Below are 17,684 nucleotides of genomic sequence, written 5' to 3' on the forward strand. Positions count from 1 at the left end.
GGTTTCATTATATTTTGAGAAATTATTCATCAATCTGGGATTTAGCAGCCACCAAAAAGAACTCCACAATTAATCTTTTATAACATGGGTGTGACTTATAATCTCTACACTAAAAAATTGTTAAATGTAAGGAAAAACTGTTCATAAACTATAATATTTCTTGGCAAAGAAAAACCGCTTTGTGTTTTTAAAGATATGGTTGAGAATTTAAATGAAAGCTACATGCTTGAAATTAGTGCCAGATGCAACACAATTCAAGCACAATTCACTAGCTGCATCAGATATTTCACTATGATTTAGTAAAAGGTATCCAACAATTCTACATTTCATAGAAATCTCACAAATACAAGTATTTCATTCACAAAACTCATGGGTTGGCAGGCTTCCAGGGCAGGAATTTGCTGGAAGAAAGGTAAATTTATTGATTAACATAAATCAAAGGACTGACATTTTCCCTAGAAAATTGACAAAACAATAATATTCAGCAACTGAAGTTCTTACAACCAGAGCGAGAAGAAAAGTCTGAGCTATTATTTACATTTGTTATAGGCATCCAGTAATGTGATAAACAATTAGGTAGTTAAGAATTCTCAAATCAGCATGAGAAACTTAATTTTAAAATGTTAGATATTTTTGAAGTAGGATTTTCCAAAAACCTTTGCTATGAAATCTGGTGTTTGTAAATCTTTGTAGTAGTTATAATTATATGCCACCTCTATCTCTTGCATTTACTAATATATGCACTAAATAATGAGCATTATTTGAGGGGATCCATATAGAAACAATCGAGATGTTTTTTTTTTGAGATGGAGTTTCACTCCTGTTACCCAGGCTGGAGTGCAGTGGCGCAATCTCAGCTCACTGCAACCTCTGCCTCCCGGGTTCAAGTGATTCTCATGCCTCAGCCTCCCGAGTAGCTGGGATTACAGGCACACGCCACCATGCCTGGCTAATTTTTGTATTTTTAGTAGAGAGGAGGTTTCAGCATGTTGGTCAGGCTGGTGTCGAACTCTTGACCTCAAGTGATCCACCTGCCTCGGCCTCCCAAAGTGCTGGGATTACAGGCGTGAGCCACCATGCCCGGCCCCAGATCATTCTTAAACATACAAACATTAATTCCTTCCTACCCCATGCCTCAGTTCTTCCCCCTCTGCTATCTCTTTCCCCATTCTGGTCACGTTTCCACCATCAGCAATTGTTATGAGCTGAATGTTTGTGCACCCCTAAAATTCCTATCTTAAAGCCATAACCCACAGTGTGGCTGTGTTTGGAGATGTGGCCTCTAAGGCAGTAATTAAGGTTAAATAAGGTCAGAAGGGTAGAACCCTGATCCAACAGGATTAGTGTCCTTTTACGTACAGAGAAGAGACACTGGAGAGCTCCCCAAACGGTGCATACAAAGAAAAGGTGATGGGAACACAACAGGGTGAGGGTGGCTGCCTACTAGGCAAGAGAAGAGGCCTCAAAAAAAAAAAAAAAAAAAAAAAAAAAAAAAAAAAAGACACCTGCTTTGCTGGCATCTTGATCTTGGACTTCCCAGCATCTAGAATTGTGAGAAATAAATTCCTGTTGCCTAAGCTACCTTGTCTGTAGTATTTTGCTATGACAGCCTGAGCAGATGAAGAGCAATTAAGAGGCCTAATGCAGTTACAACAGCACTCTCAGGCACACCTTCTTGTTAACTGTTTAACTTTTTAAAGATTTAGATTCAAGGAAAATCCTATTGAGAAGCTGAACAGATTTGGCCAAAATAGTTTTTTTTTCTTTTCTTTTGTTTTTTTTTTTTTGAGACGGAGTCTCGCTCTGTCACCCATGCTGGAGTGCAGTGGCGCGATCTCGGCTCACTGCTAGCTCCGCCTCCCGGGTTCACGCCATTCTCCTGCCTCAGTTTTATACAGATCCTTAACTCATTCAGCCTTGCTTCTACTCTAGAATCAGAGAACGTGAACAGGAAGAGGGACCTCGGCATTCCAAATTTGTTGATTCAGGTTTTTTTTTTTTTTTTTTTTGAGACAGAGTCTCGCTCTGTCGCCCAGGCTGGAGTGCAGTGGCACAATCTCGGCTCACTGCAAGCTCCGCCTCCCGGGTTCACGCCATTCTCCTGCCTCAGCCTCTCCGAGTAGCTGGGACTACAGGCGCCCGCCACCACGCCCGGCTAATTTTTTTTTGTATTTTTAGTAGAGACGGGGTTTCACCGTGGTCTCGATCTCCTGACCTCGTGATCTGCCCGCCTCGGCCTCCCAAAGTGCTGGGATTACAAGCGTGAGCCACCGCGCCCGGCCGATTCAGGTTTTACTATGATTCTGGGGTTATAGAAAACTGCTCTCTAAACTTGGTGCATCTTCTGGAAGATGTTGGAGGTGAGGTGGTGTAGTGGATAGTTAATAGGCTTAACCATCTGTTGATGCGAAATTGAGATATATTACTGAGTGCAATGCAAAATTTTATACACATTTAGCTTGCTTTGAAGAAAGACATTATTGGTAATGTTAACAGCAAAAAACAGCTGAGATTGAAAATTAGTGTGGGCCAGGTAACATGTTAAAGTCTTTATGTGTACAGTAGCCTCCCTTATCCGCAGGGAATACCTTCCAAGACTCCCCGGTAGAAGCCTGAATCCTGGAATAATGGCGAACCCCACATATGGTTTTTCAATCTGATAACCAAGATGGCTACTAAGTGACTAAGAACCTGGTAGCATAACAGCATGCATGGACAAAGCGATGATTCACACTGCAGATTTCATCGGGATACCCAGAATGGGCTTGCAATGAAATATTTGAATTGCTTATTTCTGGAATTTTTTACTTAATGTGTTTGGACCTTGGTTGACCCCAGGTAACTGAAATCAGGCTAAGAGAAGCCACAGATGAGGGAAGCCTACTGTATTTTCTTTTCTTTTCTTTCTTTTTTTTTTTTTTTGAAACAAGGTCTGGTTCTGTTACCCAGGCTTTTCTTATATAATCATCACAAAATTACCAAATAGGTACACTTAATGTTATTCTAAAACAGTATTTCCGAAAATGCAAATATTTCTAAAATAGCCCTATTCCCATCCCTATCACACAGGACATTTTATCCTCTTCACAGTGCTTTTCTTTTCCTTATTTTCTATGTTCCCCAAGCACCCCCTTCAGGGCATAACACAGTGCCTGCCACAAAAAAGGAAAAGAAGTTCGGTAAACTTTTGGTCCAGTCAGTGAAGCACCTTGGACCCCATCACAAGACGGTAAGCTCCACGAGAGCAAGAGTCTGCCCGTTTTCTCCTAACCAGAGATTTGCATGATGCCTGGTACAAAGTAGGCGCCCAATAAATAGGTGAAGAAAGAAAAAAAAAACAAAAATAAAGAAAGGGAAGAGACGGAGGGGAAAGGATGAATGAATGAAGACGTTTGCAGAAGGGCCTAGAAAGAAAGCACTCTGCAAGATTCTCCCTCCTGGTGGCATCAACTCTCAGTTCAAGGTCTATGTCAGTCCTTTCCTCGCCCAGACGCATTGGCCTACAGCAGGGAATGAAGAAAGAACAAAGTCTTTAAAAATGTTCGGAAGAAAGAGAAAACGGCAAGAGAAAAGAGAAAAAAAGAAAGTAAGGATCCACCTCCTTCGGGCGGACTAAAAAGGGAAGCCCCAGGAGGCCGGTTGCCAAGGCGACCCTAGGGCCAGAACGGCCTCAGCCCATTGGCTGAGACTCAGGAGCCAATGAGAAGGCGCGATGTTGACAGGGTCCTAAGATGGCTGCCGGGCGACCGATTCCTGACAAGTGAGTACGACTTATGGAGGGTTGGTTAGCCGTCGGCTCGGGCTCCGGCGTGATGAATCTGGGAGGGCCTCTTGCGGGCAGCCGAGGGAGGCTGCATGGGCGGCCTCATAGCTCCTCGGCCGAGCCTCCCGGAGCAGGCTAGAAAAGCCCCCGGCCCGGGGCCGCGGAAGCGACGGCGGAGCCGCCCTCAGCCTTCCTCGGAAGGGGCGTCGCAGCGGCCTCCCCACCCTGTTATGGGGAGGGGGTTTCTCCGTCCCACCCCGGTCAAAGTGAGAGGGGATTGAGGAGGCTTTCGATGGGGGAAACAGGCTCATGTTTACAGTTGCTGTATCCCGGAAAACAGCTCCAGTTAATGGGACTGCCAGCAGGCTAGACATCCTTCGCCGGAATCTGCAGCGCTTAGTTCTGTGCCCGGGAGGGGCTTCTCCCTGTTTTGGGATTGGAGTGTGGCATTGCCCCAGAAAGCCTGCAGAATTCCGGGTTGTGCAGCCAAGCAGGAACGGTGTACCTTTCTAGACCCATCCTTTTGCAATCTTGGACCCTGTAAGTATTCTCACAGCGGAATCGACTTAAAATGAGCCTTAAACTGTTAACTTGGTTTATTGTCTTTCCATGCAGGATCTTGGGTCTGGGAAAATGTTTTCCAGGCCTCAAGTAAATGAACACGCTCTTTAATTAAAACAGTTGAATACATGCAAAATCTTGCTAAATAAGTAGTTTTTCTGGATTCGCTCTCAGGCCTGTAAATCAGTTGTCCTTTCTGTACCTTTTTTGAGAAAAGGAACACATTCATTTCATAAAAGTAAATAGGATATTTACGTTAATGTTGATACTAACATGCTTGAAAATAGTAACTATTTTTAAGTCACAGACACTGATTATGATGTAAATTACAATCTTCAGATTGTTAAATAATTGTGGTGGCTTATAATTAGTATACAAGTGAAATTAATTTTAGATCAGACGAAGTTCAGGCTTCTGGGATTATTTCTAATCAAATACAAAATATGGGAAATAAGACAGCCTTATACGATGAAATGGAATTTAAATTCTGGAATAGAGACAGAAAACGTTTACCCATCGAGCTGCTCAAATATATCTTTTGGGTTTTGGTTATAAGCAGCTTCCTGGTCGTCCAGAAAATATGACATTATTACTCAAGCCTCTGACTGTGACTTTGACTTTGATGTATGCAACTTAGTATAGCATCTTACATAGCTTTCTTTACTCAAAAAGTACAGAAAAAAATTCTTAACCAAATTTAACAAGTCCGTAATTATAGGCTGAGATCATTCTCAGACCCAGTCTCAAATCTTTGTCCCCGCTTACAACTCTGCTGTGTAAAAAAGTTCATAATCTAAAGCCATGGGGCTATTTTTGTAAAACAAGTGGATCAGAATGCATTAGGCAAGTCAGTTATCCCATCTGTAAATTGGGGGCGGGGCGGGCAGGGGAGGGGCGGATATAGATAGTAATTCATAGTGGAAGGATTGTTGTGAAGATTAATGGAAAACCAAGGCCTGCCACACTGTTTGTATGCCATGTGTAGCAGTGACTTGCTTTGTTTCCCCTTTCTGGTTCTAGTGTTTCCTGTTGTAACTAGGGTTCCTTCCCCTTCTCAGTGTCCTGAAGTGTACAGAGTCTCTCTGAAAACATCCTCTTGGCTGAGTTGGGTAGAGGAGAGAAACCTTATCTACTGGGATACTGGGCTCTAATCAGGATTGCAGTCCTAGAGAGAATGGAGTGATACATCCAGGAGTGAGGTGACTCTGGGCATTTAGGGCACTTATATCAAAATCGTAAAGGGACATTTTAGAGCTGTAAGTCATCTCAAAGATCATTTGATCAAACCTTTATTTTATAGCTTAAGAATGGAGGCCCAGACAAATGCAGTGACTTTCTCCTAATTATGTTGCTCAGGACTAGAAACCATCTTCCAACTTTGAAGACTTTTTTCCCCTGTAACCAGTGCACAATCTAGAACGGTTTTTATTATAATTTGATTTCTCCCTGGCTGCTATATTTTGAAAGACTGTGTCTACTAAACCTTATTTGTGTATGTTTTTTTCTGATAAAAATCAGACCTATAACTACCAGTGAACCTCTGATTAACATGTGGTGAAGAATAGTGCTTCAGTAAATTTGTCTTTTCCTGTAATGGTGAATGGTACAGTCTCACTGAAGGGAAAAATAAAATAGTCTGGGCTTTTTGAAATTAGCTTAGAGACTCCTGTTACTATATTCATACTTAGATTAGGAACCACTGAACTGTACCCTGTTTTTGATTGATTGTTATCTATTGATTGTTATGCTAAATAATGACGATGGTTGGTTTTCAAGGGCAAACAAACAAACAAAAAACCCTAGTTATTCAGACTAGGACAGTATATAAATATTTTCAGTTCATGGCAAATTGTGTTAGCCCAGGACTAAAGATGTGTTCTGCATCGTACATACAGAATGTCTTCGAGGATAATTGTGGGATTGAATAAATCTTAACTCTAGAGGTGGAGGGTGTGTCAAATGAAGAAGGTAATATTCAAAACCATAGAGAGAAAAAGGATTCTGAGTCATTTACGTTTTCCTTGGGGCTAAAATGATTAAGTTGAAAATTATTTGGGTTGCAGGGTAAAAAAATGAAAGCTTATAAATTAATACATTGGCTGTTATATGGACTTGGCTGTAATCTGTACTAAAAAAATTAAGTTTCTGTTTCTCTGATATTCCACATTTCGTGAGACTGGCTGAGTGAATTTTCACATTTAAAGGGTAACTTGGGATTATCTGCCTTAAAATAAAGAAATACACTCTGAAAGGCATAAGTAAGAGACACTTAGAGAGAATCATCCTCCACAGCAGCCAAAGCAAGAATAACAGGAGGCCTAACATGGTGCCAGTTGGAAACTTTGTGAATGGCAAGTATATGCTATGAATAGAAAGACTGTTTTGAAACATGAGTCCAAAGCAAAAGTCACTAAGCAGCCACTCCATATTGGCTGATCTGTAACTGGGCTGCTGCTTACGCGGGCACTCCATTTTGCAGGCTGCACAGTGAGTGGCAGCAGTTACCCGTGTTCATCAGTGACTGCTCAGTCTCCCTTGTATTTCCGTTTTTGAGAGTCATGGGAAAATGGCACATGACTTTAAAGGTTTTAAAGAGTGGAGTTCAAAACCTATCTGATTTGAATTTTGCTTGGATTTAGAGGTGGATTCCACTTTTTTCAAGCTATTTTAATTTTTTTTTTTCCTTTGGATACACTCAAGAAATCATACCAGGCAGTTGCCACACTGAGGACAGTTTTTAATGCCACATCAGCAGGAGCTAAAAATATATAATTTTGAGAAAATTTAAAAAGCCATAAAAAATGCCTAACTACTTGAAGGCTGATTAGCAACAACAACAGCAAAAAGCATGCCTTCTTCAGGGCAACTGAGACTGCTCCCCAGAGAGAAGCATGTTTGGGTGCCCAGAGCATAGACTATCACCGTGCAGAGATGCTAAAACAATGGTTTAGTAGGAGACCTGTGCCACTGCCCATTGGAGAGGCATACGCATTTCGTGAGCAGTCACATCTAAAGTCTAGGTCAAGGAATATTTGGCTCAAAAATTGAACAGAAACTTGTTATGTGTATAGCTGTCATTTCATGAGGCTAGGGATTTTTGCCTGTTTTATATACTTCTGTCCCCAGGGTCTTGAAGAGTGTCTGGCACATAAGTGGGCATGTAAAATATTTTATGGACAGGAAGGGAAAGAGTTATTTCTAACATAGACTCCAGTGATGCTAAGAAATCCAAACCTGAAATTTGTTACTGTTTTAAGTCCTTAAATGATAATGAGCCTAAAGGTATATTATATGGTGGTGGCCAAGTCATACTGAAACTTATTACTGCTTCCTTCCCCTTGCTCTCAGAACAGGAGAAATCTTTTTTATTAATAGCATGACACCTGTTTTTCAATATTGGCATATTTTACATGATGTCTTTTGTGCTACTGGAGTATTTCAAGAGTACTGCTGTCCCAACTTTAAAAATCCACAGACAGGTTTAGGGATAGATCTGGGTTTTATGGGGGCCTGGAGCTTATAAACTTCGGGTCTCTTCCTTTAAAAAAAGAAATGCAAATTCTGAATAGAAAACTAGGTACAGTGCTTTGGAAGGACTTGTGCAGATGAGGAATCTTGGAGCTTAAGGTTACCGTTATCTTCCTGGTAATTTGCCCTCATTTTATTCCTCCATTCAGAAAACATTTGTTATAGACACTTCAGATCAGATTGTGACTATCAAGGAAGCAAATGATTGCATCAGTTGCTAAGTGAGTGCACCACAATTATTAGAAACTTCAAAACTGTCTTATGAACTCTGTCACTCATAATAGAAATGATAAAAATGTAATACATGGCCACAGAAATAATAATAGTAAAGAGAACTTAACATTTATTGAGCCCTTAGGACCTCCTGAACACTATGTTGAGGGGCTTATCTCATTTAATCCTCAGAATAGCCCTATAAGCAGTATAATTATCCCTGCATTACAGATAAAGAAACTGAGGGTCAGAGATGTCAAATGATTCCCTCATACTACTAGTAGTGGCAGAGTTAAGATTCTAGTTGGAGCAGTTAGATGCCAGAGTCCTTCCTCATAAAAAGCCAACAGAATATTTGGTGAGGATATTTCAGAGAGCCAGCAACTGATGAGGCTGGACCAAAGCCACAAAAAGTAAGATCTGATTCTTTGGACCTGGAAGGACGTCTTTAAAAGATAACAGAAATCTGTTGTCGCAAAATCCCTGATGTGTTTGTCTCAGAGAGAATGGTGGCTTCTTTTGTTTGTTTGTTTGTTTTTTAACTAGGTTAATCACAATATGGGACAGAAAACTGCAAAACAAATTTCCGTCCTTCCATTTTATTCCTTCATATTGATAGTAAATCATGAGCAGTACAGCCGGCTTCTCTATTTTAAGCATCTTTTGAAGGAACTGGTCTTGGCTCAATATATGTGCTAAAATAGACTGTGCCATGGAGATCAATAGTGAATATGTACTTGAGTATTATACTTTTAGCAAATGATAACAATTCTGCTATTTTAAGTCATTTTATTAAACTTAATGGTTCTCTCTACTAATGGACTGTATAGCTAATGCTAAATATTATCTTGAACTTGACCATTAGTTTCCCAAATACAGTATTGTTACTTTAAAAAGCTATACATTTTTGTTAAATTGTTAGGATTATATTTCATTTAATATTATTTTAGCAAACAGTATTAAACTAAAAAGTAGGATATCCTTTTTACTACGATACCTTCCTCCAACTACTTACATAGCTTAAAAATTTTTCTTTAGTTATTTTCCTGCTCCTTAGACAAGACGCCCTCTGAAAGCTTTGTCCGTTAAATATAGGTGAAACATGCAGTTTTATTCTCTAATTGGTATAGCTTCAAATATGGTATTTTAATCCTAAACTGCTTGCAAAGTATGTTAGGTTTTTAACATTATTGAGCAATGCTTTACTGAATTGCATGTTTTTTTAGACAAAACTACTCATATATTAGAGAATCAAGGCTCTGTTTTCTTTACCTATAGGTGTATGTTGTAACAAACTTGTTTAAACAGCTTTTAAACTTCTAAACTTTTTTTTTTACTTACACAAGTGAAGATTTTAATTATTTTATAACAGGTTCATTCTATGCCATTTTAGATTTAAAAAAAAAAAGTTTAGATGGACTGTTCCCAAACCATTGTTATAATTATTAGGCACCTGGAATGTCTTCTAATGGTCTTAAAATTATTTCTATGGTTATTCTACATGTGTAAATTAATCTTTTTCCTCATAGAAGAAAAGATGTGGAGTGGGCTGCTACCTCCTGGCCTAAATGAAAGTGATGCTGAGTCAAACTCAGAAGATGAAGCTACGTTGGAGAACTCTGGACTTAACTTACAGGAAGATAAAGAGGATGAGAGCATCAGAAAAACAGAAATCATAGATTTCTCAACAGATGAACCAAAAACTGAAACAGAGTCAAATGTAAATGCCTATGAAGAGTGTCCTTCTGGAATTCCCATAGATATGTGGAATGTAGGTTTTCTCTGAAATGCTCTTGCTACAGCCTGTGCGTGTGCACACGCCTCTGTGTGTCTCTGCCCTGGTCAGAGTGTGCATGTGTTCTTGGGACTTAACAGGGAGGGAGATGGACTCAGAATGCTTTTACTGTTCTCCGAAGCATCGGCCACTTAGATACTTGTTTTATTTTGTTTTGTTTTTCATAGAAAGACGAAGGGGGAAAAAAACCCAAACCACTATGTAGGATTAGCTGTTTGCCTAGCGTGGTACATGAGGAGTTTCTGTCTTTATTTTATCTTTTATTTATCTTTTTTGTTATCTACATGAGCTTCACTCTCAAATTATCAAATGACTTATTTCAAAACAAGTGAATATCAAAACTCAGGTTGTGAGTCTCAGAGAATAGAGCATCTCAAGAACTGACTACCATCATTAAATTGGTATCCTTATACACGCTGAAATATAATTGTTTTATTACTTCATTATTTTTTAAATGCATGTTTTTCTGGAAAGTATATTTGCTTCTCAATTTTTTTTTCTTTTACATAGAAATTTCAAGAATTGCATAAAAAACATTCTGAACAGAAAAGCACAACCTCAAGATTCAGAGGGAAAAGAAGAAAACGCTCCAGAAAAGGTGTTTTGTTTTAATTCAGGTTGTTAGTCGTGCTAATGCTAAGTTGTGACTGAGTTTAACCATTTTTTTAAAATATGGTTTTGAAATTACAGAAGTTAGGTATTGACACTTTGTGAATTCTTTTCAGATAAATTGAAGAATGAAAAAGAATTTCATAGGTAGGTAGAATTTAAAATAGTTATCTATTTTAGACCATTGTAGAAATTGTTGAACTAATTGTTTCTGATAGTAATCAAACATATGAACTAGTAATTGTAGTAACCGATTAAAAACAGTAAAAGTAAAGACAGTATATATTGTATAAAACAAAACTTACTATCTTCTTTTAGTGAACCGTCCTCAAATGAAACCCATTGGAAAGAGCTTACTCAGTATTTTGGAGTCAATGATAGATTTGACCCGCCTGTTAAAAGGAAAAAAGTTGAGAAGGTAATATCTTTGTTATTGCATCTCATACCAACTGGTAGGATACGTTTGTGATTAACTTTGCCTAAAGTACTTGTCCTCATTAATTCATTCAGTTAAAAAGTTAAGATGCCTACTGTGTACCACAAAAGGTGCTAGATCAGTAAATATATAGTTACAAATTATTAAAAAACTGTTAAGAGAAAGAACAGGTTGTTGTGAAAACATTAAAATGGGGGCTTCACTTTAGCATGGATGGTCAGGGAAGCCTTCCATAGAAGGTGCCATGTCACTGAGACCTGAAGGGTGGTAAAAACTGTCTATATAAAGAATGCTAGCGCAGAGGCATGGGTAAAGATCCTAGGGAAGAGTCGTCCTGGGACATTCCAGTAACCGTAGGAAGGCCAGCCTGGCTGGAATGGGGTCAGTGAGGAGGAGGGTAGCCCACTGTCTGATTATAGAGGCAGGCAGTCAGTGACCAAATTGTGTAGGACCTCAAAGGGCTTAGTAAAGAAATGGGTTTTATTCACAATGCAGTTGAGAGTCATAAAGGCTTTTAAGTCAAGGGAATGACATGACCTATGTTAAAAAGATTCGTATGACTGTTACCTGGTGAACTGATTGTGAGGCAGCAAAAATAGATGAGAACAGAACAGTTAAGAGACTTCTAGGCATAAGATGATGATGGATTGAACCAGAATGGTTCTGCTGAAGAAGGAAAAAAGTGGATGGATTTGAGGCATATTGTAAAAGTAAAATTGATGATATTTGCCTCTGGATTGCTTGCGAGGTGATAGGGTTTAGGGCGTATGGAAGGAGAGAGAATCATTCAAAGCTTTGGCTTAAGCAGTGGTGTGAATAATGATGTTACGAAGAGAAATTTGGGGAAGGGAAAGGATTGAGAGTGGGACCTAGCTAAAGTTCAGTTTGGGACTTGAGTGTTACTAGAAAGCAGGAGCAGAGTTGATGGTTAGTATAATGACCTTGAGATGCACATTTGTCAGTCTCTAGACATACTAATACTTAGTAGAGGCTTGTGTGAATGAGTAACTCACTTATTCACACAGGGAAATGTTGGAGCATGAAAGTCAAGTGCTGAGTGGTAGAGCTGGAGGCGCAGGGGGCCAGTTGAAGCCCAAGTATATTGTATCCTGTGTGTAATAGACAGATGCCTCTTTCATGGATCATTGCTGTAGACTATTGTGTGTACCTAGAGACCTTTGTCATTTTCTGATCCATCTGTATTTCTTCCAAAGTATCTCTGATTTTAAATCCATCATTGCATGGTACTGTGTCATTGAGGGTGCACACATTAAGGAACTGTCAAAACAGAATTTTGCGTGTAATTTATATTCATCCATATAAATTACATCTGGCTAAGGAAGTTATGGCGGTTTTCTAAACTTAAGGAGCCTGAGCTGGCTGGGCTTCTATCTGTCTAGGATTTTTCCTGCGTTTAATATTCCACAAATAAACACAAGCATAAGAGGAAAGGAAGGACTTAGTGAAGCCAGATTCTTGCATGTTTCATGTTCTCTTGGTAGTTCAGTATAATTGCATGCCAGCAGGTTGCCACTCTTCTTTGGTTTGGGATGGTTGGTTTAAATGGTACTCCTTTGGCTGTCCTCCTAAAGTTTCTACTGCAAATCCAACAGAGTAAATAAACTTTAAAGAATGTCCACATTGGAGATGCTGAGATAAAAACTAAATAAATGTTAAGTCCAGCACATAGTAGCGACTGCTCATGAAATCTAGAGATGATTATGAAAATCTGTGATGCAGTTAGAACAAAACTAGCATGGATTTCCATCCACTATTTTGTTTCTCTGGAGCAGAGGCTGATCTGTTACCATATCTGAGAGAACCTTTTTATTTTGTATTCAGTCAACCCTCTAGAATGGTAAAACAAAACAAACTTCTTAATATGTGTCTATCGTGCAGTCTTTTTTTTTTCCCTCCTTTTTTCTTTTTTGGAACACTGCCAAGCTGAAACTGTTGCTCAACCAAGAATGTCTGTTTACAGCACTGCCGTCACCTGCCTCTCAGACAATGCAGAGGCTTGTATTTTTTAAACATAATCTTCCTAATATCCAAAGCTGTTTTAAAGTGTTCTTTGTATTAAATACAGCTATAATTGTGTTTCTGGCAGCAGTTCTGGGACTTACTAGTAATTCTGTAATCATAACATAATTATTTTGAATCTGTGGGAATTTCTTTAGAATAAATTTCACTCATTAATTTCACTATAAATGTCTGAAGTATTCTTTAGTTGAATCAGTTTGATTAGTCAGCAGTCATTATTGAAGTAGTTTTGTGTATACCTAATGGATACTTTTTGGCATGAAAAACCAGAGGTACTTTATTAAATGTTAGAGTAATTGTACAATGTCTTTGATGAATTTTTGAAGTTTTTTATGAGAGGAAACTGCTATTGTATAGTGTAGCTTTTTCTAGCTTGTTTTTTTGTTTGTTTGTTTGTTTGTTTGTTTTTAGCAGAGTGCTTTTTCCAAACAGACTGTTACATGTTCTCCAATACAGTTAAAAGGCTGGCTTCCTTGAGTGGGTGGAGGGAGGGGCATAGGGATGTGGAGGGAGGGGCATAGGGATGTGGAGGGAGGAGGTATAGGAGAGGGAGGTTTAGGAGTGTGGTGAAAGAGGTATGGGGAGTGTTGCAGTGGGACCATGAAGATCCCCTGGTATCAGTTGCAAACCATTGCCTCTCGGTTCCTATGTGATTCCTGTGGGGTAGGTTGATAGGTCCAGTGTTATTCTCATAGTACAGATAAAGAAACTGAAGCTCAGCATAATTTGCCTAAGAAAACAAACCAGGTGAGAAGTGAAATGAGACTTTAAACCCAAGTCGTTTGGTCCCAAATCTAGATTTTTTCTGAACCTGGTTTTTATTTACCTGACTCATATGATTTTTTTTTTTTTTTTTTTTGAGACAGAGTCTTGCTCTGTTGCCCAGGCTGGAATGCAGTGGTACGATCTCAGCTTACTGCATCCTCCACTTCCCAGGTTCAAACGATTCTTCTACCTCAGCCTCTTGTAGCTGGGACTAGAGGTGTGCGCCATCATGCCCAGCTGATTTTTGAATTTTTAGTAGAGATGGGGATTCACCATATTGGCCAGGCTGGTCTCGAACTCCTGACCTCGTGATCCGCCTGCCTTGGCCTCCCAAAGTGCTGGAATTACAGGCATGAGCCATTGCACCCAGCCGACTCAAGTGATTTTAAGTGGGTATGATTATATATATATATATATACAAAGTTAACAAAATTATGAATAAATATATGATTTACATTTATGTATGAAAGTACCTCTTCTGCCCCTCCACTGCCTTTCTTTATGAAGAGATTGCCTCATTTTTTTCCTAGATATTTAGGTTCAGTAATGCAAACTTCAATGGATAATTCATTTGTGTGAAGCTTTAAAAATTGAATATATTAACTGAATAAATATGTAATAGCAGAATTTTCATATAAATATATTGTGGTATAGTTTGACTTTAAAAGCTTTAACCACATATAAAAGATATTCTACATATGCACATATAGATGTTAGCCCACAATGTTAAACCAACTACCCATACATTTCTTAGATATTTGTAGTCCTGTCTTCTTAGACATCTATAGTAAAACTTTATTAATTGGCAGTTGTTGCCTCGTAGGTTAGATACTTCGTTTAGATAAATTTTTCACCTGTAGCCAAATTGCCATTCCTAGGTTTGTCTGTGTTGAGATATATCATAAATCATGTTTTGATTCTAGCCAAAAGGCAACTTAGAAGCACACCAAGGCACTGCAGGCTATCAGTAGCTCCGCTGTGCCTCCTGCCACTCCTATACTACGGAAGACATTCTAGATAAGTCAAATAAAGGCTACTCTTGAGTCCAGCTTAAAACTTTTCAAAAAGCCTTAATACTCAGACTCTGTTTTATGAGACTGCTTACTGACAAAGTGGAATGCTTGGGTCTTGTACTTCGGTCTGAGCTTGAAGAAGTATGATGCAGTCTGTAGCCTTATAGAGATAAGCCTTCTCTTTTGCACTAATGGTATCCTGATATTTAGGTTTAATAATAGGAGCACCTTATTATTTATTGAATGACTACTATATTCTAAAAACGTGGCTAGGTATTTTATATATATGTTCTTTGACTCATCATAATCTTGTAGAGAATGTGGTGTTATTCTCATTTTATTGCATGTGAGATAACTGCAACCCACAGAGGTTTAGAAACTCACTCAGGGTTGCTTAGTTCATAAGTGGAGGAGCTAGTCTGAACCTAGGTCTGACCCTGCCAGCTGTGCTCTTTGTGAGCTGCTGTGAACTTAACAGTCTTTAAGGAGATGGGCATGTTTTACTAAGTGTTTTGAGTGTATTTGGAGTATTAATAAGTTCTTATGGAAACAAAGTTTGAGTGTACATGGAACCAGGAGTTTTTCAGAGCTAAAAGAAGCTATTACATTTTACTTAAATAAATTGTCAGAAAGAGAAAAGGTCTAAAAACAAAGTTGAAAATGTGATAGAAACCTAGAATTTTTATTTCTAGGAGGGTTACTCATTCAAGCCAGTCTTCTCATTATCTTTGAGGAAACAGAGGCTTAGGAGTCAACTATGTCATTACCCAGAGCTTTGACCACATCTCCTGTCTTCTAGTCCTGTGCACTTTCCACTGTAATATGCTATTACCTTTAGATTCTGCTCTGAATGGCTGGGGGAATGGACAGGCAATAAGAATGGAAGCTGTTAGTGAGCAGTTGCTGAGATGAAAGGTTGGAGCAGGTCTAGGTTGATTGCTTCCCTGCGTGAGATTGGATAAGTTCTGAGTTGAGGTATCAGGCTATGCAAGAATTTGTAGTGCAAGGAAACTTGTAGTTTGATATTAATGTTTTGTACAAATACATTTTGACACATACAAATATGTGTCAGTGACATTTGAGGCGATGCCTAATATTCTGCACAGGAAAGTGAGGCTGTTGTATTTACATTTTTTAAAGAAAATAACTATTTTCAGTATAAATTAAATAAAGTTCTAGGTGCAGGTACTATTTTAAGCTCTGGGAGCCCAAGATGGAGAAGATACTCTCCATGCCCTTGTGGAATGTATATGTTCTAGTACCAGGATAGATGTATATATAAATGAGTACAATACATGCACCTTTTTTTAACCATAGGGGCATTATTACTTCAATATTACAGTTGTGAATTGTCTTGGAAGCTTCTCAGAGTAGTTGGTATGTGGGTTAGGGTTAGGGTTAGGGTTAGGGTAATAAATGTTCCCAGTTTGAGTGGGGTCCTTTCACTATGAAGGCAAACGTGGATGACTGCAGTATGAATATCAGCTCAGTAGCACAGACTGAATGAATGTCTTCTATGTAGAAGGAACTGGGCTGTATTCTGGGACACACCAAGCCAGTGACACACAGCCTGCTCCCACTGAGTATAGGACCCAAGAGGAGAGAATACACAACTTGCTGTAGTGTGTCAGACAAGTTAGGTGCTGAAGGGACACAAGGTACAGCAACAGCACAGAGTGGAGAGCCTGGTGTGGGGTTTGAGGAGGGTGATGGGGTCATAGGAATGTAGGGCTGAGGAGCTCTGCATAGATAGAGAAGGTAAAATTTGACGTGAGCCTAAAGGGATGATTAATATTTTTCAAAGAGAAGCACATCAGAGGCACAAGGAACATTAAGAAAATGGTAAATGTGACCAGAGATTAAAAAGCATAGCATTGTTGAAGATGGGGCTGAGAAAGCATTTGGGGACCCCATTGTGAAGGGAGTGGGATGTTATTCAGAGGGAATATGAAGTAATGCTTTAAGCTGGGTAATGACATGATGCCTGTTTCAGAAAGAGAAGACTAGTTTGGAGATGGTTATAATATTCCAATTAAGGGATCGCATGCCCCTGAAGAAGCACAGAAGGAAGAAATGAGAGACTTTTGCCAAAACAGAGTTCAGATAGGAGCAAGGGGTTGGAAGCATTGAAGATAACTGAGGATTCTATCAAGGTTGACTAAGGAGGAGGAGAAGCAGGGCAGCAAGTGTTGGGCTTGTTACAGACATCATGAAATTGAAGACCTTGCCTTTGTAGGCCTTCAGTATGAAGATGATTAGCAAGTAGCTGGAGACGTAGGTATTGGTACGGGGAGAAGTCAGGTGTTTTTAATTATTTAGAGAGCTAAACCAGCTCATAAAAAGTAATTGAAGCTCCAGGACAGAGTAGATTACTGGGGAGGGTGAAAAGTAAGACAAAAAATATGCTAGTCAGAAACTTGAGGAACACTGTGATTAAGGGACAACCAGAGGAGATAGTGGGTAGTTTTAAGAATGAGGACATGGCCGGGTGTGGTGGCTCATGCCTGTAATCCCAGCACTTTGGGAGGCCAAGGCAGGCAGATCACGAGGTCAGGAGATTGAGACCATCCTGGCCAGCATGGCGAAACCACGCCTATACTAAAATACAAAAAATTAGCTGGGCATGGCGGCACACGACTGTAATCCCAGCTACTTGGGGGGCTGAGGCCGGGGAATCGCTTGAACCCAGGAGGCGGAGGTTGCAGTGAGCTGAGATTGTGCCACTGCACTCCAGCCTGGCGACAGAGCGAGACGTGTCACCAAAAAAAAAAAAAAGACACAGTTGACATATATTTTAGCATGCATCAGAATCATATGGATTGCTGGGCCCCCAGCCCAGAGTTTTTCACAGAATTTGCATTTCCAACAAGTTTCCAGGTAATGTTGATACTGCTAGTCCAGCACTTAAACTTTTAGAACCACTGGCTTAGAGTTTAGTTGATAATGGTAATTGTGGGTTGC

General features: G+C 39.5%; 1 protein-coding gene across 2 annotated transcripts in view; it reads left to right on the top strand.

The window, feature by feature from the left end:
* The first annotated feature begins 3,677 nt into the window (after window positions 1–3,677).
* The window catches only part of FAM204A (family with sequence similarity 204 member A), a 36,618-nt gene continuing 22,611 nt past the window's right edge, over window positions 3,678–17,684 (top strand). The window contains exons 1-6 of one of the 2 annotated variants that reach the window (XM_003255014.3): window positions 3,678–3,760; window positions 4,104–4,303; window positions 9,595–9,836; window positions 10,371–10,458; window positions 10,586–10,616; window positions 10,788–10,887. In XM_003255014.3, the coding sequence (XP_003255062.1) occupies window positions 9,603–9,836; window positions 10,371–10,458; window positions 10,586–10,616; window positions 10,788–10,887 (453 nt within the window). In that variant the 5' untranslated portion in view covers window positions 3,678–3,760; window positions 4,104–4,303; window positions 9,595–9,602. The remainder of the gene's footprint in view (window positions 3,761–4,103; window positions 4,304–9,594; window positions 9,837–10,370; window positions 10,459–10,585; window positions 10,617–10,787; window positions 10,888–17,684) is intronic. The other variant, XM_003255015.4, reaches the window with a different exon arrangement.

This window comes from Nomascus leucogenys, chromosome 3 (assembly GCF_006542625.1).
Source record: "Nomascus leucogenys isolate Asia chromosome 3, Asia_NLE_v1, whole genome shotgun sequence".
NCBI classification, from domain to species: Eukaryota; Metazoa; Chordata; class Mammalia; order Primates; family Hylobatidae; genus Nomascus; species Nomascus leucogenys.